The 25,088-nt window shown below is 36.8% G+C and overlaps 1 protein-coding gene across 5 annotated transcripts in view; it reads right to left on the bottom strand.

The window, feature by feature from the left end:
* Nucleotides 1–2,543: 2,543 nt before the first annotated feature.
* The window catches only part of SPPL2A (signal peptide peptidase like 2A), a 28,817-nt gene continuing 6,272 nt past the window's right edge, over nucleotides 2,544–25,088 (bottom strand). The window contains exons 5-17 of one of the 5 annotated variants that reach the window (XM_080607600.1): nucleotides 21,853–21,986; nucleotides 19,443–19,594; nucleotides 16,330–16,426; nucleotides 15,968–16,069; nucleotides 15,191–15,272; nucleotides 14,803–14,877; nucleotides 14,026–14,082; nucleotides 13,815–13,868; nucleotides 13,303–13,402; nucleotides 12,346–12,423; nucleotides 11,857–12,017; nucleotides 9,706–9,739; nucleotides 2,544–5,448 (exon numbers count right to left, since the gene is read on the bottom strand). In XM_080607600.1, the coding sequence (XP_080463726.1) occupies nucleotides 5,417–5,448; nucleotides 9,706–9,739; nucleotides 11,857–12,017; nucleotides 12,346–12,423; nucleotides 13,303–13,402; nucleotides 13,815–13,868; nucleotides 14,026–14,082; nucleotides 14,803–14,877; nucleotides 15,191–15,272; nucleotides 15,968–16,069; nucleotides 16,330–16,426; nucleotides 19,443–19,594; nucleotides 21,853–21,986 (1,158 nt within the window). In that variant the 3' untranslated portion in view covers nucleotides 2,544–5,416. Of the gene's footprint in view, nucleotides 5,449–7,441; nucleotides 7,474–9,705; nucleotides 9,740–11,856; nucleotides 12,018–12,345; nucleotides 12,424–13,302; nucleotides 13,403–13,814; nucleotides 13,869–14,025; nucleotides 14,083–14,802; nucleotides 14,878–15,190; nucleotides 15,273–15,967; nucleotides 16,070–16,329; nucleotides 16,427–19,442; nucleotides 19,595–21,852; nucleotides 21,987–25,088 lie in introns of those variants that run through there. The other 4 variants (XM_080607601.1, XM_080607603.1, XM_080607599.1 and 1 more) reach the window with 4 other exon arrangements.

Here is a 25,088-nt window from a genome sequence, read left to right as displayed (position 1 = left end):
TGGGTTTTGAATATACCCAAGGACAGACTCCACAACCCCTTCGGGCAACTGTTTCAGTGTTTGACCAACCTCATAGGGGAAAAAAAAGCTCTGTTTTCTTTGCAATTTGGCTCCACACACCCGTGGTATTATAAACACTGATAAGACCCACCTGAGCCTTCTGTTCTCCAGGCTGAACAATTCCAGCTCTCCTCATCTGAGGGGTGCTCTGAGCCCTTAACTGAACTCACCCCACTATGTCCACGTCTCTGTACTGGGGAGCCTGGCCCAGCACTGTGGATGTGGTCTCACCAGCGTTAAGCAGAGGGGAAGGACCAAGGACCACCTCCCTTGGCCAGTTGGCTGTGCTCTGTCAATGCAGCCGAGGATGCTGGTGGCCTTCTTTGCCACAAGGGCACTTTGCCTAGCACGGTAAAACCACCACACATGGTCAGTGGGGTATCTGGCAGGACCCCAGGTCTTTTCCTCCAAAGCTGCTTGCCAGCTCTTTGGCTCCCAATATGTACTGCTGGATGGAATATTTTCAGGTAAACAAAACTTAAGATAATCTTAATAATCTCAATAATCTATACTCTGGGGCACAAACTGACTTCATCGAGAATCGTTAGTTTTGAGGCCTGACTTGGTCTCCCACAAAGCAAACTACAATCAGTGTATATCAGATAGAATTTAACTTGGAACAGCATGAATAAAACTGCTGACAAAGGGGGAAATAAGACTGAACTCATCTAAGGAGGCAAGCACCTGTTAACTAGCAATGGTAACTCACTGCCTTAGAAGATAATTTCTTCCTTCTGCTCGCAATTTTCAAGCCCATGGGATGTGCAGTTTTACAGAAGTATCAAATGCACCAACTATAACACCAGAATGCACTGGAGATAGTCAGTGCAAAAACCAACTTGTTAACTGCATCTACATCTGTTCTGCCTAGCTTCTCTAGTTTTTAAAAAACACGTAAATCTAAGGAAAAATATATACAAGCACATGAAGGTTAGTTTTAGTAGTTTGTTCCTATTCTCAAAGTCAGAGTCAAACATCTGGATAGGTCATTGTGTAGTAGGGCTTGCCAATAGGTTTCCACATGACAAGCTTTAAAAAAAAAAAACAAACAGTATATTCCAGCACATAAATGTAATCTATATACTCTGCTGGCAAGCAGGATACTTCTGGAACAGGCAGGGCTTACCAAGGTTGGGCAGCAAGATCCAATCATGCTGCAATTCAAATTAAAAAAAAAAAAGTCAACTATGGCTTGGCTGACATGCAATTCATGAAATTCTAGTCAAAGATACCTCAATATAGTTTAAATTCACTTCCTATCTACTTTGGTTTTGTAACTCTCAGAGTCTGAGCGAGCACGTACACAATGTATGCAAGTACAAGACTTCATACAGCAGCTGAGACTGAACTTTGCAACAGGAAGGCCAATTAGAGTTAGAAGCTGTTTCTCTTTGAGTACTCTATGGTGTGGCTAACCTTTTAAACAGAAGAGCTGTTCACAGATTTACCTATACATTCACTTTATTGTAAACAAAAAAAATTTATATCAACTATAACAACTACTCTAACATTCACTCTTATTCTTGACTGACAGCATCTGTGCTCATGAGTTATACTACTAATAAACTCTAAGGAAGTCTCAGTTTTCTCTCAGCCTAACTCAGTGATCAATTCAGTTATTTCACAGTCCAAGCTCCAATAGAAAAAGAAAGTTATAGAAGGACAAGTTAAGATGCTGTTAATCATGACTCCAACATAACAGCTATGTTTCTCCTCCACCTGCAGACTTGACTGAGTGGGAAGAGAGATTTTCTGCGCAAGTTATGCAAGACAGCTTCCAATGCCGAATTAAAGTATCACAAGGCAACTATCCTCTCTTTAAAGAGGGACAGTACATAGGAGTTTTCTTTCCCATTTAAGTACTCAATTAGCGTGACTCGGTGCTACTGGAGGCTCCAGTATATGAGCAGAAGAGGCTAGAAAAGTTAAAAACCTGTTCAATTTTAATACAAACAGTATCACAGGATTATAAAAATGCCTCAAAGATCACATATCAAATGTATTCATTCATGTTTAGTGATTTTATTTCTTCCTCTGCCCACATTTCCAACCCAGCCCAGTTTTCAAGACCTAAGCTTGGCTTTTTTTTTGCCTTCCTGTCTCAGGCTAAGTACATTCAGTTGAACAATACTTTTCTAGCATTGTTTCCTACACTGAGTGCAAATAACCTCGTTACCATCAAGAAATTTACAATTGTTAAATTTGTAACTCACTGTTTGTCAGGTACACTTTCAGAGTCCAATGACTAACAGCTGTGCAATAAGCACTTGCTGAGTTAGACCAGTAATATTGATACTCAATTCACAGACATCAGTGCCCTCTACCCACAACCCTTCTAATAATAATAAAAAAAAAAAGCAAAAAGAAAGAAAGAATTAAAAAAGCCACAACACAGGTATTTACAAATACAATCATAATTTATATACCTTGGGCAGGATGGATAAAAACTGCAGCTACATCGCTTAAAGGGGGATAAAAATGCATTTTTCATTCACTTGATATTACGGATTTTTATTGTTTTCTCAAGAACATTGACAATAAGATGACTCAAAGCAATCGCTCAACTTTTTTTTTTTTAAACACAAGTAACATTTATTAATAACATTCTTAAAGTGATAAATTAAGAGTCATGAGAAAGGGAGTTGTCAGTAAACATACAATGAAAAGTAGTAAGATTTTTATATAACTAAAAACGATTTTAACATAGTGTTTAGTACAAACAAGTTTAATACTAAAAAACATTCAAAACTGCTAGAAGTGTTGCAATCAATTCTACAGAGCTTATAAAAATCTCTTTTCAGTAGTCACTACTAACCTGTTATTTATGTAAAATTTTAAATGCCATTCTTACTTTTTGTAAACAAAGCACCTAAACATTTGAAAGAGAAAAGTTAGTTTACATCCAATTAAACTGCAGCACATGTGAAACCTCAGGCATTATCAGGCATGGAGCATAATTAGGCACAGAACACAACAGTTTCTACAGCCAACTGCTGAATACACTTACGTTGCCAAAGGTCTTCTTTATTTATACTAGTCCATCATCAATACCATTCACAATTATAGGTGAAAATTTAATAAATCCTCTACACAGAAGATTTCAAAGAAAAAGGAGTCATTATGTAGGTTTGTGAAGCTTCTGAGAGCTCTGAGCATTCCAGGACTTTGAATGGGTTATGATGTTACGTCATTCAGAAATTTTCATCCACTTCTTCACAACCATTTAACTTTGGCAGATATTGGGCTTGTCAAAGAACACGACAACACATCAGAGCAGAAGTTTTCAGTCTGATATCAGAACACTGAGGTATACTGTAATTTGTTATTAAGTGCCAGTCAGCCTGGCTGCCTCAGATAAATAAAAATTGAAGACAGTGCACAAAAATCATTGTATTCTGAAGCTGTCAGTTCAAGCTTAGATCAAGAAAGGCATGATGGGCATCTACTAACATACAAAAACTGTTTACAATTTGTTTTCTTAGAGAAGTTGCAGAGCTACAAACAAGGTGGTTATCTTACCCGTATCAACTGGTACCAAGGTAAATCTGTGCGAATAGCAACAACTGATACTCAGTTGGTAGGTTTATCTACATCAGGACTCTTGAGAACAAAAAGGTTTAAACTTGATATTAGTTATGTAAAGCAGTAAATTTGCAGTAAGCCTTTGTTAACTGCCAATATAGTTTTACAATTGTCTTAATTAGCATACTTTCAAAGCAAATCTAGCTAAACTAGATTTCATCTGTGTAAGTTTTCCTGAGCCGACATGCCCTTAACCAATTGTGTCTAGAGGTGACCTTCACACCAACAGTGAGGCACTTGCGTGAGGCACTGCAGGAAAGGCTGCACTGCCATTGCCCAGCTTACACTTATTTGGTTTTCTCCGGGGTTCTTTGACTTGTACTGACTATAGGAACGACATCCACTTCAAAAATAAGAAAAAATGTTTTAATGACTACCTGACGATTAAGTGAACTCAGTGGTTTCCTGTTGTTGCCTTCTCCAATTTTCTTTGGTGTAAAGTGTTAGCAATACAGCTTTACAAATTTTCTATGCCTAATCCCCCTCAATTTGCAGTTCCCCCCAAAAAAATGAAAAAAGCATCAAACAAGCACACAAACTCAAACTCTTCTAAATGCAAATTAACAATTTAAACTAATTTTCCTTTTCCAAGTCTTTAGAGTATTTATAAGCTAAAACAAATTGTAATTAATCAAGTTAAACACAGGCACTGGCCTTAACTAACACAGGCAATACTAGCACTATTCAAACCTGTTGTTTGTCTATCAATCACAAAGAAGTTTCAAAAACAGTTTCAAAAAAAAAGAAGTATGGTATAGATGCAAAAGCTAGAAAAACCTGTCCTTTCATCCCCCATCCCTATGAATTAAGACAAAGCCAAATGAAGACCACATATGTATATAGACCAAGTCCAAACAGGTATGAGAAGAACTAGTCCAAACTTAAATTTAGGTCTTCCTCCCCACCCCCAAGATTTAAATCACACTTGTTGAGCAAAAAACAACCTCTTGCCTTTCACACCATCTTTGCCAACTATTCCAGGAGCTGCATCTAGGTTTCCAGGGCCACTGTGTAAGTACCTCCACCACACACTTTTAGTTTTTTCTAATGGTTGGCAATGCATATAATCCAAAGACTTGCATCAAAGCTTAACAATTTTCATGACTAAGGCATGAGCCAGTGAAACTACAGAGAAAAAACAAACAAAAAAGAAAAACAAAACAAAACCTCACAACCACAAATTAAAATTTGCCCTGTTATCTATTTTATGGCTTACAATCTACATAGATTAGCATACAAACAGTTTATTCCATTATGTGTAGTAATGGAATTATAGTTTCATTCTGTAGTTGCTGTAGTTACATTACTGTTAGTCTTCGCATTCAAAATCTGGAAAGAAATCCTGTGAAGAGTACTGCTTTTATTATTATTTTTTAAATGAAATTTGACTAGCCTTAATCAAAACTAAGAAAACATTCCATGCAAAGTGATACGGGCAAGAAATTTTTTATAAAAATATACTGTATAGAAGCACATTTGGAAAATTGCATAGAAAATGCCCTTTATTTAAATCGAAATAAGGCACAGTTTTACTAGCTATGGTTTGGCTGTAAAAATGCAAATCTATTTTGATTACTTTTATGTTATTAACAATATTTTTCATAAAAATATAGGTGGAGTAAAAAAACCTTTTACACAGAGTATGAAATACTCTATTGTAAATCTTCACCAAATTTACTGTAATTCATCTGTAGGAAATTTGAATACTATTTTAAGCCAGAATCCTACATGTTATTGTCCTCCAGGCTGTTCACTGGCTGATGCTGTGCCTTCTTCATTTCCTGGGTAATCCAGATGTTCCATCATCTAAATGTAAAAAAAATTAAAAGGACAGTTCTTTATATAGAAATATTGCGTTTTTCCCCCCATTGGTACAAAGTATTTGTTAGCTAAGAGAAATACAATTAAACATGTATTAGAGTGCATTTTAGCAGCATACAGATAGGAAGTCCTCTATACATCAGAAAAGTATTCAAGCCAAATAGCTTTTAGTTAACCAAAAAGCTCTTAGTTAATGCTTTTGACTACAAAAGCACTTGCCATCCAAGGATTTCAGTCCTCTTCAAGAAATTAAAGTTACGTATCAAAAGTGTCTCAATTATTGAACATGGAGGGAAAAAAAATGAGGTTCAGCAAATTTTTTAAAGACAGTTTGGAAAAACTGGAAAGAGAGCCTAGGTTCCTACTTAACATTTACAGTTAGCAAGCAAAGGCTTGAATAGAAAAGACTAGCTTTCTCTTTTTATGACCATAAGAGCTAGCTGTATTACAAATATATTTCACTGGAAAATTTTGTACTTTCCCTGACTAAAAAGAAGCTTGTTTCCCTATCCACTGCTGTATTGTTAGACAACAATGAAGGCTCTGGTTTCATCCCTGGGACAAAACATTGAAAAAAATCAGAGGTAAGCACATGTATTGGTTAGCATGACAAACTAAGATTGACCAGTTCAAGGACTTCATAATTAACAAGAGGCCAAGGATTGGGCAGTTTTGGATAGTTTTAACAGCTGAAAAACAGATATGTGAAAAACAGGAGATATGAAAGCAGTAAAACCAATGCTGAAAACAGAACATGTCAAGGAGCTCTGATGTTCAGTACGGCAGGGTTATTAGACCAAGGGCATAATGCTTTCAGTATCAAAAGATAGAAGCCTCGTCCTCCTTCTCTAGGTATGACCCATCTGTGCCATATCCTCTTTTACACCATCACAACTGAGTCATCACAAGGTATACAAACGTACCTTTTTAAAATTAAGTTTACTTAAACAAGATGTTTCCAAATCTGGATGCACCAGCATGCCATACAGTAAGCTCAAATGAAGGCCAAACAAGTCATTGGGACTTGAAGTAAGGCTTAGGAGAGCCTTGTGGTCACAGTATTGATCTGACTAAAACCAGAAGAGGTTTTTCACACCACTACCTTCATGCTGTCAGAATCAAGAACAATTTAGGCATGCCCTTGCTGATACACCCAAGAACTCAACTGTAACACATGATCAGCCTAGCAGTACCGAACTCTTGTGCCAATGACAGTCTTACATTCACTTCAGTATATCTAGAATCTTGCCTCTGCACTGTGACCAAAAACCCACATCAAAAGTCAACCAAAGCAAAACACTCCCTACAATTACAGAAACTAAACAGCTGTTTTGAATGAGGATTCAATTATCTGTTTCCAGGAAAAGCAAAACACAACAAATTAAGCAAACAAACAAACAAAAAACCACCCACCACCAGCAGCACAATATCACACCAAGTAATATATGGCTTCCTTTATCCTAAGGAGGATCATCCAACAGCTGGCATAGAGAGGGTACTTTTGGCAGGTGTTATTGTAAAATATTTCCCTATTAAATTGACAAAATGCTTCCAGAAGGAAGAGTTAATACTATTTGCAACAATTGACTGTATCCCAACGTCAAGCATTCTTCTCTCAATCCTACAACTAGGTAAGTAGCACGAAATGTGCTTAAGCTGAAGATATCACATGTATTTAAATTTTAAAGTCTGTTTGATGTATGAGATATTTAAGTTCAGTTTATGTTCTACTAGCCATTTTGGTTATAAAGGTGTTTGGGGCTTTTTGATACACATAAATTTAATGAGATAAAAAAAAAGAAAAAGGTCTTTAGACCAAAATAGACCTGCTATTTCTTATCACTTCACTATATATGAAGAAATACATTCTTGTCTTCACAAGAATAGCCCACAACTTCAAGTCAGGGACAACAGATACCTTTCTAAACATGTAGACTTGCCTTAAGTAGCTTCTTCAATAAGAGTATCCCAGTTGTAGGTTCTCTCAGGACAACTACGTCCTCAAAACCTCTGCAGAAGAGGCAGGAATCTTTATGACAATCAGCATCAAGATGAAGGCACAGTGCTAAAATCCTGGACAAAATTGTCATCTCAATCCTTGAAAGAGCCAAAGGAATCAGACAGAACATGGTGGAGAGCTGACAAGCATTTTTTAAGTGGAAGAAATTCATCAGCTTTTTTCCCACATCTGAATTCCTGACAGTTTTTTTTTTTTTTTTTGTATGGTAGGTAGTGTCAAGACAGATAAAACATAACTCTGGAACTAAAATAGATCCTAACATGGTGAACTATTAAAAAAAAAAAAGCTACACACACGCACACAGCCGAACTAGAAATGGTAATCCCACCTTCTACCTGTAAAAGAGGAGGAAATACCTATGTACACACTTGAAAACAAGATTGACTCTGATGATGTTGCACTCACATAATCCTTAAAACCTTCTAACTTTGATTAATGTGCAAGTATCTCAAAAACATGGTTTAAACTTACAGTACTAAATAGCAGGTGCTTGCTGCCTAACATGCCAATGACAAATCTGTTGATTTATTATTTCGAGAAAAGGTAATAAATTCCTAAACACTTCCAAACGACAAATTCTAAAAAAGCTGCAAGACAATTTGTACATCTAGAAGACTTTAAAGTTCTACTACTCTGCTAAATTTTTCATGACATTACTGAAGTGATTTCATAGATTATACTGAGATTTTAAAAATACTGTTTGTTTTTTCTAAGTTGATAACCGGGAAGTAAGTATCAAACATTAGTATATCATGCAGACATACATGAGGAGTATAAGCCATCTAGAAAACCTAGAAAAATCTTTACTATACACTTCACAGCAGCAATACTGCCCACTTGGTGGTAGGGAAGTAGGTATGTTCTTCTCCTAAGAAATTCCTTTCTTTCAGTGCACTGTTAAGATATTTTCCTGTGCAGTGACTCTTTACAATTCAAGACTACTTCATAAAAAAAAGCCACACATGGCAGAACTAGAATTTAAGACTGTATCATTACGGAAAAAGAGAAATGCTCTCAAATAAGAATTATGGGATCTCAGAGCTATCTTAGGGAGTAAAGTGTTTCCCAAATATATAAAGTAGAAACTTGAAAATTGATTTTAATAATCCTATGCAAGAATTTGAATGCACACAGAAGGACAGAAGACTTAAGTTATAAAAATACAGTCTGGCCATCTGATTTTAATTTAATTCTACTCTTCCCACTTACTAGCCTCCTCTTGTGTTTGTATATATAATTTCTTGATTACTAAAGACTTTCTAATTACACTTAAAATACTCTTTATTAGAAGAGAAGAAAGAAGCTAAAGAGAAAAGTACTTTTTAGTTCAGAATTTAAGATACAGTCAGCCAGAGTTCACTACCTCAAATTTTCTTCCGTGCATACAGCAGACAGCTTATGCTTTATAAATACATGCAGAAATCTAGTATGCTGACTGTAATTCAAGTTATATTTCGATACTTAAATTCTGCAAGAAGTTTACATTTAAAAGATTGTATTGCTCTCTACATGCTGAGACAGTAGACAGTGAAAATATGTATTGTATCAGTGTTAGCAGTCACGAGCTATAGCCTATTAAGGTTCTTTCTTGCTTTCTCACTGCTGTCTAGAAGCCATGCAGCAGCAAGACCACAAAAGCTAGTCTGAATCTTTGCTCCTTACCCCACTGCAAGAACTACATACAGTAATGGATAAATTATACTGTTGAGCAGTAAGATCATAGACTACAGAGGTAGCTAATAAAGATGAATTGAAATGCTTAACATTGTAACAGACAGAAGACAATAAAATTGTTGTTTAGCTCTAAGGTGGTTTTCATATCAATGCAGTGACACAGAAGAATTAGCGGGGGAACTTCCATATAGTTAGCAGAAGTACAACCACCATCAATTCTAAATAGTTGAAGATACTCCTAGGGATCTGGGAAATTATAGAGTAAAAGAGAAAACAAAGCCTACATTCAATCTTAGGAATCATGGCTCCATAGATACCTTATATTAAGTTTTCCGTAATTCCTTGAAAGGAAAAAACAACTAAGGGTAACTGCAGGTTTACTTTCACAGCTTGTCTTCACTGCTACCATTTTCTTATGAATTACTCAGAAAAATGAAAAAGAAAACAGACGAAAAGAAGAATGAAAAGAAGAAGCAGAGGGGAAAAAGCAAAAAAAAGAAAACACAAAAGATTATTAAAATTGCATTAAAAGAAGGCTATAATCACACCTTGTAGCAAAGGCGTCCTGGTGGAGTCCAACACCTAAATAAAATTCATTCCATTATTAAAATCATACACAACCAAAAAAGTAAACAAAAATCAGAAAACGCAAATAAAGAAAGCTAACTAATGAATTACAAGCAAATAGCAGTGTTTATGAAGTTTAGTCATCTGATACCTGCTGAACCCCTGTCTTAGGGATGCTTTGCCCTAACAAGTCTGCAAGGTTTCTCTGTTCCCATGAGGATGAGGCAAATCTCTACAGAAGTCTGGTCACCCCTTGTCAATGGAGAACATCTAGTCCAGTCCAAACTACCATTGTTTCAGCAGGCAATAGTTAGCAAAAGATAGTCTTCTGTTGCCTTTCTATAACTTTTCTCCTCAGAATGAGTGTGGAAAACTGAAGATTTGGACATCAGGGTTGTGTTGCTTTTTTTTGTTCATGTCAATAAGGGCAGTTCAAAATGCAGCCTTACGTTGGGAGGACAACATATGAGAAAAGATCATCACTACATCATTTTGAGAGTGCAGTTTGAGCAACATTCTCAAGAAAAGAAAACAAAAATATAGAAAAGCTCATCAGAAAGTTTTAGTAAAACTCCTGTTTTTCTATAAGTTATACAAAGGTGTCCAATCACAGACAAGTCTAACTCAGGAGTGGTGTAGAGGGGGTGGAAATCAACATAATGAATTGTGCCAGGAATGTGATCATCTGACCTCAAAACAAGCTCAAATTCAGAACAGTTTTAATCCTTCAAGAAACCCACTGAAAGGGAATGAAATAACTACTACGGCAACATAATTCTTCCAAGTATGAGTTTTACTATGAGAAGTGCACGAAATTTTTGTTGCTTAAGAGACTTGCCAGGTTTACTTAGGCCAATCTTACTCAGAACTCATGAGGAAAATAAATAGTGAAGCTTTTTTCTCCAACAGTCCCAGAGTTACTGAATTTTGATATGTAACAATTTATTTCAGAATAGCAGTCACTGATTTATATACAAATGCATGGTAAACCAAAATAATTCTGACCTACAGAGAAATACATCTATTTGCTTCTATGAAAGGAGAAGACTTCTTTTTGTTGACAAAGAAACAGGGTATTAGTTAAAGATCTTCTCCCAAGCAATTTGAGACTTGGGCTTCAGCTTAAGCAGGTGCAGAATATCAGTTACATCAACAAAACGCAATGTTTAATTTGTAATGTTTTAGGAGCTGCAGGACTGCAGTTTTACATTTACAGAAATTACCACCATCTGGCTTCCACTGTATGCCTTAGCTTTGTAATCCAGAAGTTGAATAAAAGCAAAAGCTGCTCCTTTTCACCATCAACTTTGACAATAAACCCTATCCATTCTCTGAGCTGAGTTCAACACAGCCTAGACACAGGAGATAATTTCTGAACTCAATATTGGACTTCAGGTCTCTAATAATAAATATAGAGTAATGTTGAAGTTTGCCTGTCTTACAGTAAATGCCAGCTCACAGGGGCTAACTCATACAGTTACCACAGCTACGGCAAGATCAGGAGGAAGGTACTCATGTCAACAGGTGGAGGCAGATGGTTGGTGGGATTTTAAGTACTACAGCTCCTGGGTAGTGCTAGAGATGACCAAAGGGGAACTGCAGAATACCTGAATGTGGTGTTTACGTGCATGCTAGGAAACAGTTATATAAGCACCCAATATCTTTTTGCTGAATGCTCCATATCATCCTGACAATGTAAGACACCAGTGATGCACAGAAACTAGTCTCTAAAATTCTAGTCCATCACTAACTTTTGAACTGACTCTTAATACAGGACTACTACTGCAGATTGGAATCACATCTGCAATTCAGATGTTATATACCACATAAAGATGATAGATAAGCACTGTTAAAATACACACAAAACACATTTAAAAGAAAAAAAATCAGAAGAAATAACCTTCTTCCATGATTACTGAACCAGATATTTCAGGTTCCTTAAGCTTCATTTTGCTACATCAGCTACTAGGCTAAGATTTTCTAAGAGTCAAGACGTTCTGATTATTCTTTCTTGAAGACTAATCAACATTAAAACTAGAGGAAAAAATGGATTGCTGGTATTACCAAGTACTTACAGAAGCACGTACGGAAAGTAATTACCAACAATAAAATATTCAGGACATCCAACCTACCTGATAACTGCTTCCTTTCCAAAACTTCTTCATCTCTTTGCGTCTCCAAGCAACAAGAGAGCTAGTAATGAGTGTACACGGTACAAGATAGAGAAGGGCAGGTTGTCCCATCTTCATTAATGCCAGAACAATGAAAGTCAGCACCATACCAACAGCATAAGCTATAAAACACGATCAAGAGCAAGTATATTTTTAAATAAAATCAATATTGTAGTAAGCCAGAAAAACTTTTCTTTAATTAGTATGTACCTTGCTGATCTAATTGAAGTAAGGAAGGACAATAGGTTACTATGTATTTGCAAGCTTTCTAAAAGCAACTGACTACCATAAAGAACACTCACTTGAAGTATGAGCAGGCACATTAAGAAGATTATAAAGAGATTCTTAACAACACTGAACATTTACCTGGAGAAAACTATCTAGTTCTGCCATTATAAAAAAAAAATCGGGATGAAGATTAAAATCGCGGAAAAAAAAATCACGATTTACCTATTGTACAGGAAATGTAGTATACAGAAGAAGAGCTTGTTTGAACATCAAATCTTCGACAATAGGCAACGAGAAGCCCTTGAACAAAGGAAAAAAATGGTTTAATGAAATGTGTTCCCATGAGTTCTTTTCTACCCAGTCCTCCAAATCAAAGCAGCATAAAAAGAAATTATACTAAGACTTCCCATTACTGTGCATTATCTCCTTCTCAATTCTTTTCTGGAAAGCCAAGAACCAGTTTCAGAAATCCTACAGTAAGTACTGAAAATCAAAACCACAATGCAAATATGCTAGCAAGGGTGGTATTAGAAAGTTCTGTTTGTTTGTTTTAAGCAAGCTAAGAATTTTGTGCTACTTTCAATTTTGAAGGCACTAATACAGAAAAGTAACACCTAGTTTTAATACTTCAATAGGATTTTAATGCTCACTCGTAACAGTCAGTAATTTTGCCTCACTACAGATCACAAGAAAAGGGAGAGTAGTCTTGTCACGAGATGGAGCTTTGGGCTTAAGTAATTTGCCCAGCACTCCAAGTTCAGCTATGGCAAAATTCAGCTCTTCTAAGGTAGAAAAATTTGACAAAACATTTTCCATGACCTCGCCTCTAATTTCGTAGTCTATGACACAAAAATGCTGAGTCACAAAATACTTGCTTTCTGTGAGATTTTAATAAGATTTCACTAATACTGACAACTGGATTTATCTGTGGGACTTGTATTTGCACAAAACACAACACTAAAGAAAAGCAAAACAAAATTCATCATTTAAGTAGACTGTAACACACCAAGCTTTCTTATACTCTGGCTTTTCTTGTATTCTACACTAAGAAATCAACACAAACTGCTGCATTTGATTTAGCAAATGCTTTGCAGAATAATCCCCCTTATAAGTGAGTTGAGAATCAAAACTAAAAAAATATTTAATCGTAAATTACAATTGCCAAAGACATCTGCTCACCTGGGACAATAATGTCTCCAAAACCCAACAATGAAAATGGCATGTCACACAATGTCGCTGCAGAGTATTCAAGTCTAGGCACTCTAATAACCACAGGTAACTGTAAAACAGTATTTCACAAGCCCACATAAATCTAATTTAAAGCATCCTGGTGTTTTGGATTTTTTTAAAATGAATAAACAGTTTAAGTATCATTAATTTATCATAACTCATGACTTCGAAATAGGTAGAACCTAAAGTAAAAAACCAGAAACCATCACAGAGAGTGGATAAAGCTTAAGGCAATATGCAAATTAGAATTTCAGATTTACAAATAACATGTACACGCCAAATGTTGTCTTAAGTTATTTTTAACCATACAATGAGAATAGCAAGTCTGGATTATTATCCTAACTATACAGTATTGATATCCAGGCCCTGCAGAGAAATTTGGATAGTCAGGTTTTCCCCAAAAGAATAGTCTTTTCAGAGGGAATGATTTAAAAATCCAGTATCTGAAATACAATCCTTACTTTCTCATGGGGAGCTGAGCGTTCAGTAGGGACTTCCACCAAGTTTCCATCATTCTAGGATCAAACCCAAGTCAAAAGGTATTTAATACTTAAAAGAAAATAGCAAAAGCTGGCTATATTTTGTGAGAAAGTTATGCTGAAAAGCACGCTATGAATTAGCTACAAAATGTCAGTATTATTATGTTGCACATATTAAAACAACTATTCATACCTTTTCACTGTTTCCAAAGGGACCAGCTGCAACTTCAACCATTATACTTGCCCCATTCTGAAATTAAATTTATTTTTCTAAAGTTAATGGTTTAATATATCAAAACATTCATACTACATCTACAAAAACTTCTTGCACCTCATCGTACAATTCAGGATTGGAAAAATCCCAAATGTCAAAAGGAATACATTAATATAATAGTGTTATACAGTATTGTTTTACATTTAAAACATGTAGTCCAGTCTAAAATGACTAACAAAAACAAAACACACATGCACGAAAAAATAAAATGAACCCACCAGGTGTAGCTGGGTGTTTAGATAAAAATGTATCAGTTTTTTCTAACGTGAGCTTTCTGCTTCCAAATAGAAGAAAGTATGTTTGCATATAGTTCATACTACACTGCAAATCAGCACTGCAAGAAAGTACTAGAGAGTGTTCCATAAAAGGATGTTGAAAGCAAAAGGAGAAAGAAAATTAGGGAACTGTCATTTCTCGTCATCACCCTGTCAACACAACTGGGGACAGGATATTTCTGGCCATAAGACTGCTGGAGACTGGGTCATTTAACAAAATTTATCACACCTATGCAAGCATTATAATCTACGGTCCATACAAGACAGAAATTTAGACCACTGCTGCCTTGAACAGGAAAAAAGAAAAGGAAGTTAGCATTTCTGCATAGAGAATACTGAAAAAACACTCATCTGTTTGACAAAAATGCTGCCACAATAACCAGACATCATTTTGATTTTCAAGATAAATTCATGGACATACCTTCGTGATAAATGGTGTTATGAAGACAAAAAACACATCATATAGAAGGAGAAGGCCTAGGAGTATCACACAGGACTGGAGAGGAGAGAGAGAAGAAAAATGCCACAGGTTTTCAAAGACTGCATAATTAGACTCTGGTACACTTACTGTATCACCACATTAAAAAATAAAGAAAGAATCAGAAAGAAAAAAAAAAAGAAAAATCCCACACCTCACCAATGTTTTTATTCCAGCATAACATTGGAACATTTTTTTAAATAACTATTATAATTAAAATTTGTGCAAATTTATTGTTTTCCAATACTTCTTGAGCATTAAAAACTTACTTCCTGATGCTAAACTTATACATGTGGCATTGAAATACTTTAAAATATGCAATTTACAGTACCTTAAAGTTGGGCATTTTCAGTGTTTTAATGAAGTTTAGGCAGAAAGCAACTCCCAAAATATCTTGCAAAATCCAAGCCCACCTAAAAATAAGAACACACTTTTACACATTGTCCAACTTACTGCTGGTATTTAAGTATAAAGATTTTTTTAGATTTTTCTGAAGGTAGCAGAATTGCAAAAGGGAATCGAAAACAAGGTGTGTGTGGTTTGTTTTTTTTTTTTGTAAGTATTGCTACCAAAACCACAAAAACACTAGTTTCAAGATCAACAATTTTCACTAGCCTCTGATCATAAATCGGTAACTGTTCTTTGTTGGTATGGCACAGAGAAAATGAGTACAGCAGAGGCTACAGCAGGGTCTTGCCATTCCCCTGTATGACTGCTCACTTGCTCAACACGTGTTGTTGACTGGAAGCCCTGCTTACCGTGTGGCTCATGATGCTTCTTAGGATTTTACTGTAATACTTATTTAGGGTCTCTTGCTTATATTACCAATTCTGCACTTTTTTCCACTATGGTGATCGTTAGCAATCAAGCTAGTTCTTCCTCATCTTCAAAATTTTTTGCAGCTCCAAATTACCACACAGTTCATTTGTATAGCTTTGTTCTCTATTATTCCCATACTTATTAAGCTTCATAAATACTTATGACTTTTTTTTTTAAATAGGCACTGGAATTTAGAAGGATGCCATGTGCCAGAAAGAGTTACAAGATGAGAAGGGTTTTTGAGGACCTTTATTCATATTACCCTTTCAAGTTAGAATGTATCACTTACCTATCTTCGTTCCGAAATACTGCCCAAACAACAGCTGCTGCTATGCAGAATGCAGCCAGAAAGATAAGCCTCACTTCAATATTTTTGTTGCAACACGTAATCCTAAAAGGAAAATAATTTAATTAAAAAGAAAGCCTAAAACAGCCAAAATACATGCCTGTGCTGTCACAGGTCCTTAAGCTGACAAGGCGTTCTCCCCTGGAGACCCCTCTCTCCCGCTCCTTTGTTTCATCAGGACTCAAGTGGGTGGCATTATTCGTCCAACTGCAGACTTAAACTACACTCATGTTTTCACACTACCTCTAGTAGCAGCAAGAAAATACCCAAAAGAAACCTTGTAAGAATTGAAAGGTGTCCAATACCTGCACTGCCCAAACGGTATTTCTCCGATTAGTGCAGCAAGACAGTTGTACAGGCTCGTTGCAGATGCCAGACAGAAGACTGATATTATAACATACACTAGATAAAAAGAATGGGTGGTAGGAATCAGTGACAAAATACAACAGGAGCAAATACAGCAAACAGGTATCAAACACAAGGATGTACATGTGATATAAACTGTTTACAGCTATAGTGCTGCTTGGTACACCGCCATTGGAGACCCCAGTCACAGATTACTGCATAGTGCTAGATTCTGAAATGTCTCTTCCATGAGAAGAGTTCTCTTAAAAGCACTCTTTTTCCTTTCTTTAAGGAGAAAGGTGATGTCTGATACTGCCTTCATATATTTTTCTTTGTTTATGCCTAAAACTGAAGTGCTCTTTTACAACTGCCAGCTTTCTCAATTACTGATAATACTCCTCACTTCAAATTTTCTCTGTAGTCATCTTGTCTGCTAACGAATAAAAATTTCAGCAACCTCTAGCTCTGACTGATGATTTAAGTAGCATTTTAAGATACTATACACCCTACCTACCCCTTCCAAAATTTCTGTTTAGCTAGGAACCACCTGCGTGGGAAGAGACTTTATACTTTGTGTTCCAACTTAGGGTATACTGCATATTCTAAGCACCCTGAAATACAGGTGGACAATAAAAACAGTTGTTTACATGTTTTTTGTTTTTGTTTTATTGTAACAAAGGTCTGGCTAGAAATTGACTCTTAACACCTACAGGGAATTTATTGAAAAATAAGCGAGACAGGTGTACTGGTTTTGGCTGGCATAGAGTTAATTTTCTCCATAGCATCTCATACAGTGCTATGTTTTGGATTGGTGACCAAGGCAGCATTGATAACACACTGCTGCCCACCTGCAAATATGCTGAGGGTGTACAGGAAGTCCCCAGGACATTTGGAGTAATGTTGTCTGTCTTTCCAAATAACCGTTATACATGAGGAAGCCCTGCTTTCCTGGAAGTAGCCAAACACCTGCCCTTCCGCTGGGAAGCAATGTTCCAACTCCTCATTTTGCTTTGCTTCTGCACACAGCTTTTGCTTTACCTATTAAAGTGTCCCCATCTCAACCCATGAGTTTTCTCACTTTTGCCCTTCTGATTCTCTCCCCCACAGCACCGCAGCTTTTTGCTGGTAACACCCCCTCTGGTACTTCAGTTACAGAATTGAGCCACAGGTTGTGAAGTAAGTTTAAATAATTATATATATAAATAATTATATAAAAATAATTATATATATAAATAAATACTGCTTTAAGCAAATGCATTTAGCACCTCTAGTAAGGCAACAAAAAAATGCACAATCAATGCAGAAAAATGCACAATTGTGTCACTAGTGGTGTTCTGCTTTAAAGACCATGATTATGGTATATTTGTAACAAAAGTTTATCCATGCTTGGGGAAATTCTGGTTTGTACATCCAAGATAGTTCTGTTGTAGCACTGCAAGGTGTTAAATTACTAGGCCATTGCGATTTCTTTAAAGATCATACCCTTTTAATACTTTTTCATTTGTAAAGTTATAAAAGGTTAAGCACGTTTGTAAGGGAACTCGGGATAGCAATGGAACCAATAAAAGCGAGAAAACCTGAGGGAGTGTCTGGATTTTTTTAAAAACTATTTGCTTTTCCTCCACACTCTCTGGTTTACTATGAGTAGTACTTTCAGATTTTGAGTTTTATGTTAACACGGACCTGCTCAGAATTCATTCCAGCTGCCAGAAAGGCATCATACCAGCAACAACAAAATAAAAACAAGAAAACAGCCCAAACCTTAAGTTGTTATTTAAGTTTAGACACAAAATATGCAAGGAACCCTAGAAATCTATAAACATCTGGCATTTAGTCTACACAGAGAAGCTGGCAGCAAGGGAAGTTTTCTAGCTTTACTGACTACTCGATGCTATGTCCAAGTATTGATATTAGGACTCATTCACACACTATAGTAGTCACAACAATGTAGTGGGGTTTTATTGTTGTTTGGTTTTAATTAAATGCAGAATTTTCCCTAGGACAGCTTATCATATCATGGGAACAGCTTGTGTCTGCTTCAAAGTGCAGACACTAAGGCTTCTTCACAAAAATCTGTTACATATTTGCTTTGAACCCTTCACATTTCTGCCTGTCCCCAACTGATTTATTATTCCTTTCCATTTCCCCTCCTTTAAGAGACCTCATTCTTCACTCCAGTCCCCTCTCCCTTTCTCCTTTAAGAGACCTTTTTCATGACTTCTTCCTAAAATTCACCTGAAACTAGGAGTAAACAGGAAATTTTTAAGCTAAACCTTTTAATCAAATTAAAAGATTCATCAGTCTTTTATTGTGACAAGTTTAGCCAAGGCAGCAATGCCCATAGAATCAAGATAACCAAATGTAAACAAAATCAGAAGTCAGCATGGTGAAGTTTCTTCTGCAGAAGAAGGAGGGTAACCTGGTAACAAATTATTGGAAACAGTGAATTTCGGAAGCTTTCAAAATGAAAGACACATTGTTCACACTAGAAAGTGTGATTTAAAACAGTACATGCTTTCTAGTTGCATAATTTGAGGGCAGGAGGAAAAAAAATCAACAGTTTGGAAACTACGTTTTACTGGAATTGCATCATTCAAGAAATTGCCTTATTGCTAGTACGCCTCAGTTTATTCCATTACAGGAATGCCATTTAGCTTGATACTTCAATTAGGGCACTGCAACCACAACCTCAAGGTCAACGTTGCTATACCCCAAAAAATCTTTTACTCTAAAGACTATAAAAGTGCCATTGTCACCCTCCCAAAAACATCAGCATATATCATATACTATTGTTTGTGGGTTTTGTTTTTTTTCCTCGGCAGTCACCAGTTACCTCTCCTCTACATTACTTCACTCAGAATAAGCACCATCCAGGCAGACTCTAAGGCACTAGAAGAAAGCTTCTTCCTTCTTTTTTAATTAGCAGCTACATCTTTTCAACCCTCTACTCACAGATGTACAGTACAATTAACAAAGTTACATTAATTTTAGTTTAGAAATCTAGCTTTTCAGACTTAGACAGTTAAAATCATGCAGAAAAATAAGTCAAATGAGATTATCCTTTCTTTCTTACCTAGCCACTTGTAGAAGAAATAAAGTAAGACCAGCATTACACAACAGATGACGACGAACAAGATAACAGTTAGAGGAGTGAAAGTAACATTTTCTTCCTTTTTCCGTCTTGTTTCTCTCTCCCCAGGACTTGCTGTTGCTTTCAAATTCTCACTGTATTAGGAAAATGACACACTTACTTCAAATGAGAGATTATGGAAAACTTTTACTATGATCAGAGTTTTTGATTACAAATCATTTTGACCAACAGCATTTAGGTCTAACTCTTATTATTATCAGAATTCAAGCTTTTCAGAAAAAGCGGTATGCTTTTTTGTTTGAGTTTCTCTCCGCTTTTTTGATGGAGATGCACACTTCTAGCTTAGCATAGATCACAAGGAAAAGATTCTTAACTGCCCTCCTTTCCAACAGTACAGGGATTGCCAACTTTAATGAGAATTCCAAATCAAAATCCTGATCGGCGTGAGGAAAAGCTGTCCAATATAAAAACTCTTAACCTCCTTTTCAGGATGCGTGCACTCAGCTTTATTAGCACATCACCTCTGACTACAAAGTATCTTGGGCTAAATGTAGTCAATCTCTGCAAAAAATTAAAATCCATGTGTTTAAAACCTCAATTATATAACACTAAGCATCTGCAAAAACACCTCGTGTTAGCAGAATGAAACTAGCTAATGACTAATTCTTCTACCTTTATACCCCATAATTACAGAGTAAATGAACGTGTGTGTGTGTGTTAAACGAGACGTTTTACATTTTCCACCGGAAGTAAGATTTCTGTGCTTACATACTCCGTATTTATACCACACCATGCAAAATCAGGAGCCAAATTGTTATGTTTTACTCTGTTCTTTGAGCAGGCAGCCCTACTACTCTTTAGTACAGGCACTAGTGAAACTTGCCCATCAGATAGCGTGTTCCTGACAAACCCCAGGGCCTACCTACAAAATGCTGAATTCAGCACTGAAACAACTACCTTCAAAAGAAAAAAGCCCATAGGAACAAGACACTTTGTTAGATGAATCACCTTCTCAGAGAACATGCTTTGAATAATCAGCTTAAAAAAAAAAAAACTCACCCTAGACTTATGAAAGTGCACTTCTAACAAATTTAATGTAATTACATCTAGGATTTTTTTCCCCAATATGGGAGACAGCATCACATTTTGTTATTTTAGCATTCAGTGCAGCCACACCCTGAAGCACTGTAGGGTAAAAAAGAAGCATAATCACATCTAACCTTTAAAAAAGAATCCCCCCTTCTATTTCTTTAATCTCTAAAAAAAAAAAAAGCCTTAATATTTGCATAACAACTAGTGGGAAAGAGGAAGACACAGTTATCACATACAATCCACTCCCTGCTGTTGTGGGGAACAAAGCACTACAACAGAGAACAGGAGATTTAGGTAGTAAAGCACACTGACTGGCCCATTGCGTGTGCACAGACATCCAAGAAATGCTGCAGGATAATACCATGCTCTGAAAGACCAGCTACAACCAGTTCAACCCCAGACTAAAACCAGTTCTGTGAACCTAGTGTGCTTCACTTCACTAAACAAAGCTGCACACTCTCCCAACACTGTGCAGAAACCTCTCTCACCTGCTTGTTTCCTTGCATTTGCCACAAGCTATACCACACACACCCTTGTGTCTCATTTCCCCTGCCTAGTCCCAGAGCTGCTACTGCCCCAGCTCTGCTGCCAGATAACACACACAGCTGAGGCAGATAAGCCTGACTGGACTTTGGCTGGAGCCACCCAGACACAACCCAACTGTGTTCCCCAGTGCTGCCAGTGACAGGGCTGTGACAGGACAGACATCCTCCAGGGTGCTGCTCAGCCAGCTGGGACAAGGCACTTGTACAGGTCGCCAGTGCAGACAGCATATACAGTTGTACCTCCTAGATCACCGGATTTTAAAGGTGTCACTAAAATGCATGATATTTTGTCACGGATATTGGAATATTACAATGTCACAACGTTAACTCTCACTCATCCTGCCAAGAGCTGCATTATCACTCAAGGACTTTTAAAACCTACTGGTTAGGGTTCCCTGAAGACCTACTGAGAGATACAGCAGAGGAAGACACCAGGAAAGCAGAAAGGGAAGAGTACATTACGTTATGTTTTCTCGCATGCCTGTCAAACCAGTCTTCAGACTCTTCTCATCCAGAAATACTGTTATCAAAGACTCATTATTTTAAGCAGAAAACTCTAAGAAGTTTAGGTAACAACAGTTTTGTTATTTCTTAAAGGTTACATAGATGATCAAGAAGCTTAAGCATCTAGTTGCACTTCGATCTTATAATTCTTTAACTAGCACCCTAAAAAAAATCGTCTTACTAATCATAACTAGAGATTTCACAAAACTTGTAGTCCACATAATATAAGCAGTTCTGTTGTGCAGACTTACAGTTCTGCTACTCCACTCCAGTAGCCTCCTAGTGCCACAGTGAACACAGCAATTAGGAAGATGACAACCATACTGCAATCAAACTCTGGCAAAGGCGGTGAATATAGAGTCACATTAATGTCATTTCCGAGAGTCTGAAAAAGAACATACAAATTACTTCATAAAGACAAGAAAGAAATTATACTGCTTATTTTCCAACAAGGTACACAACATGATTTCCTCCTCTTAACCCTACACGATGGAACAAGGAAATTTTCAACTTAATGCATAACATATCCCATATTCTTGTCTTGGTCATTGTAAAGAAGCAGTGTTTACCATGCCACCCTCCCGGATAATCAGGTTAGAAAGCAGCCTTATTACTATTGCTGTGGTAAATATGGATACCACAAGGCAAAATGGTACTTCTTTGCAATCTTTCAATGCTTCTGAGAAGTTGTACCTACCCCTAACCCAAATGCTTTTTATCCCACAAATATACCACGTGCTGCCAAAGACTTAGGTTCTGTAGGAGAACATACCTGGAGTCAATTACCTTGAAATACAGACTCACAGGTCCACTGAGATATGAGTAGAGGTCTGCCTCTAGCTATTGAGGCCACAAAACTCACAGTGCAGATAAACGCAAGATGCTTCAGTCAGGACACAGTAAAAACTCATGGTGGCAGAAAGATTTAAAAATAATAACTTTCACAAACAACTTGAGATGGATTCAAAAATAAAAGAAAGCAATTTCACGTAACTTAAATGCTTCAGCGTGACTGAAAGGTGAGATTTAAACAAAGAAAGGATGATAATTTGACAGAAAATGAGAAAGGTTAGCTGTTGTTGAAGTCAAGGCACCTAAAGCAACACTGCAGTGAAAACAGACTTCAGAGATGTGGTAGAAGAACAGATTTATTAACAGCCTGCATGTGGGATACAAACAGAAGAAGAGATGAACACATCGGGCAAGTTTGGCTACAGAAAGATCAAATTGGCAGTGGTGAGACTGAATAGGAAGCTGAGTAGTGTAGTGGAATACATGGGCCATATGTGAAGACAGCAGATTCGTTTCAGCATCTGAATTATCTAATTACAGAATTAACCTTACTGCAGTCTAAAGAAGTCAATCATTCATTTGCCTCAAGTTACAGCAGTTCAGATAATCACATTTTAGAAGACATGAAAGAAAATTTAAGTGTTGGTGAAACACTACCATTGTATGAAGTGATATATAACATTAGATAAAGGCAAAACAAACAAACAAAAAACAAATTACAGTATCCTGTATGTGGAAAACAAAAGGAAAAAAAACCTAATGGCTTATACATTTTTAGTATTCAACTCCAATACATCTAATCCCAGTTTCTCCTTTCAATTCCATGAATCTAATAAAGCAAAATTCACATTAGAATCGAGAACAATTATTTCATTTTGTTCCGCTCTTCACTGAAAACTTCTGAAATCTTCTGAAATCTCAGCTGCTACCACAGAGAGCACTATAATCAAATACAGCCCATCAGGTAACAGCTCAGCAAGAGAGCAGCTCAATTCCTAGAAGGCCCCTAACACTGTCAAGATTCCTCATAAACCCGATTCAAACGGTGAAAGCTAACAGAAATTAATTTTAAGAAACAGTAAAAAGAATGCTTATACCAACTAGCTCCCCTCAGACTGTGCTGTCTCTCTCTTCTAATTAAGAAGAGAGAATTGGAAGCCATAAAGAGCGTTAAAATGTAATATACAGCTGTACTAGGAAGAATACTATGGTTGCCAGCTTCTAAGCAGCACATATCATTCCTAACAGCTACTGCCAGTAACATGACAAAACCATGGCAAAAAAATACACCAGAACTAGGAAAGGATCACTTGTAGGCGAGGCTTTGTCTCTTACTACTTTTATGAGGACAGTTTCTTTAAGACAAAAATGATTTTTCCCCCCTCAATTCAACAGCAGTATGAGACATCACCTGGCATATCTGTCTACTAGCAAAGTTATTTGGTGAATCATTGTTGCTGCACAGAAGCGATTCTATGTGATACCACTCTAAACCACACTAGCCAATCAAGTGATGCAGAGAAGTTTTAGAACAAATCAGGGATCTAAGCTTGCCCTAATTGCCACCCACGTTAGCAGGGCATATATGAAAATCACTCAGCTAAGCACACAACGCTTGTTTTCTTGAACAAATTTCAAGAAAGAGGACAACCTAAACCAAAACACAGTATTCATCAGTGATTATGGCAGACTGAGGAGTGTTACCACAAACCTTCAAGTCACATCAATGCTCTACAAGAACCAAACTCTAATGGAAAAATTAAAAAAAGGAGAAAACAACCAAAGTCCCAGATATCTCAGGACAGTTTCAGTTCACATACTTACCTAAGCCAACTTCCCACGGCAGCTCTGAAGGTTAAGAGCAGAAATGGTGAAACAAGCTTGCAAATTCAGTCCAAGGAGCTAAGACTACACAGGTTACTGCTAGCCTCTGCTATTCGTTGAAAAACACGTGCAGTGCAACTCCTGCCTAGCAAAGCTATTTAACACTAAATACACAAACAAAACAACAAAAAAGCAAACCACCACCAAGAAAAACTCCACACCCAAGAAAACATAGTTTTCTTTAAAATTCTCTCCAACATTCTGTATCCTATTATTACACATCAAGGAAAAGAAACTAAAAGAAGAAACTAAAAGAAGAAAAAACGAACCACAACAAAACCCCCATACAAGCGCAGGAGATACCACAACTGCCAGATTTTAAAGACATAAACTTGGCATCTCATCATGAACTCAACAGCAGAAAACCAAACTATACCACCTAACTTGTGTAGAACAGATGCTGTCATGCTATAGAAACAGAGACTATGATCTTATAAAGACAACAAAAATAAAAATATAATATCCTCAAGATCCAACCTGATAAAGTACTGCTTGCTTGCAAAATATCATGCCGCTTGATACAAGTTCAGCTATTCTAGTTTCTGTGCAAAAGGAATAGCCCTCTCAGCCTATAGCTCTTGACATTTGCCAAGCACCTGCAATTTTATACAAGTCTACTGGAAGGGTGCTTATCTTGTTTGGGATGAAGACTTCTAAGATTACCCTCCCACCATTATTGTTTCCCATTCTTAGCGTTCTAATTAAACATTCTCTTAAATTGACTTGAAGAAGGAAGTCTTTCCATGATTTAATACCCATCCCTTTCTGTGAATCTTCATCTATGCCCATTCAAAACAGGAAGACATTCATA

Source organism: Anser brachyrhynchus, assembly GCF_964034855.1.
Source record: "Anser brachyrhynchus genome assembly, chromosome: 11".
In the NCBI taxonomy this organism is placed as follows: Eukaryota; Metazoa; Chordata; class Aves; order Anseriformes; family Anatidae; genus Anser; species Anser brachyrhynchus.
This window is presented reverse-complemented; position numbering and strand designations above follow the sequence as displayed.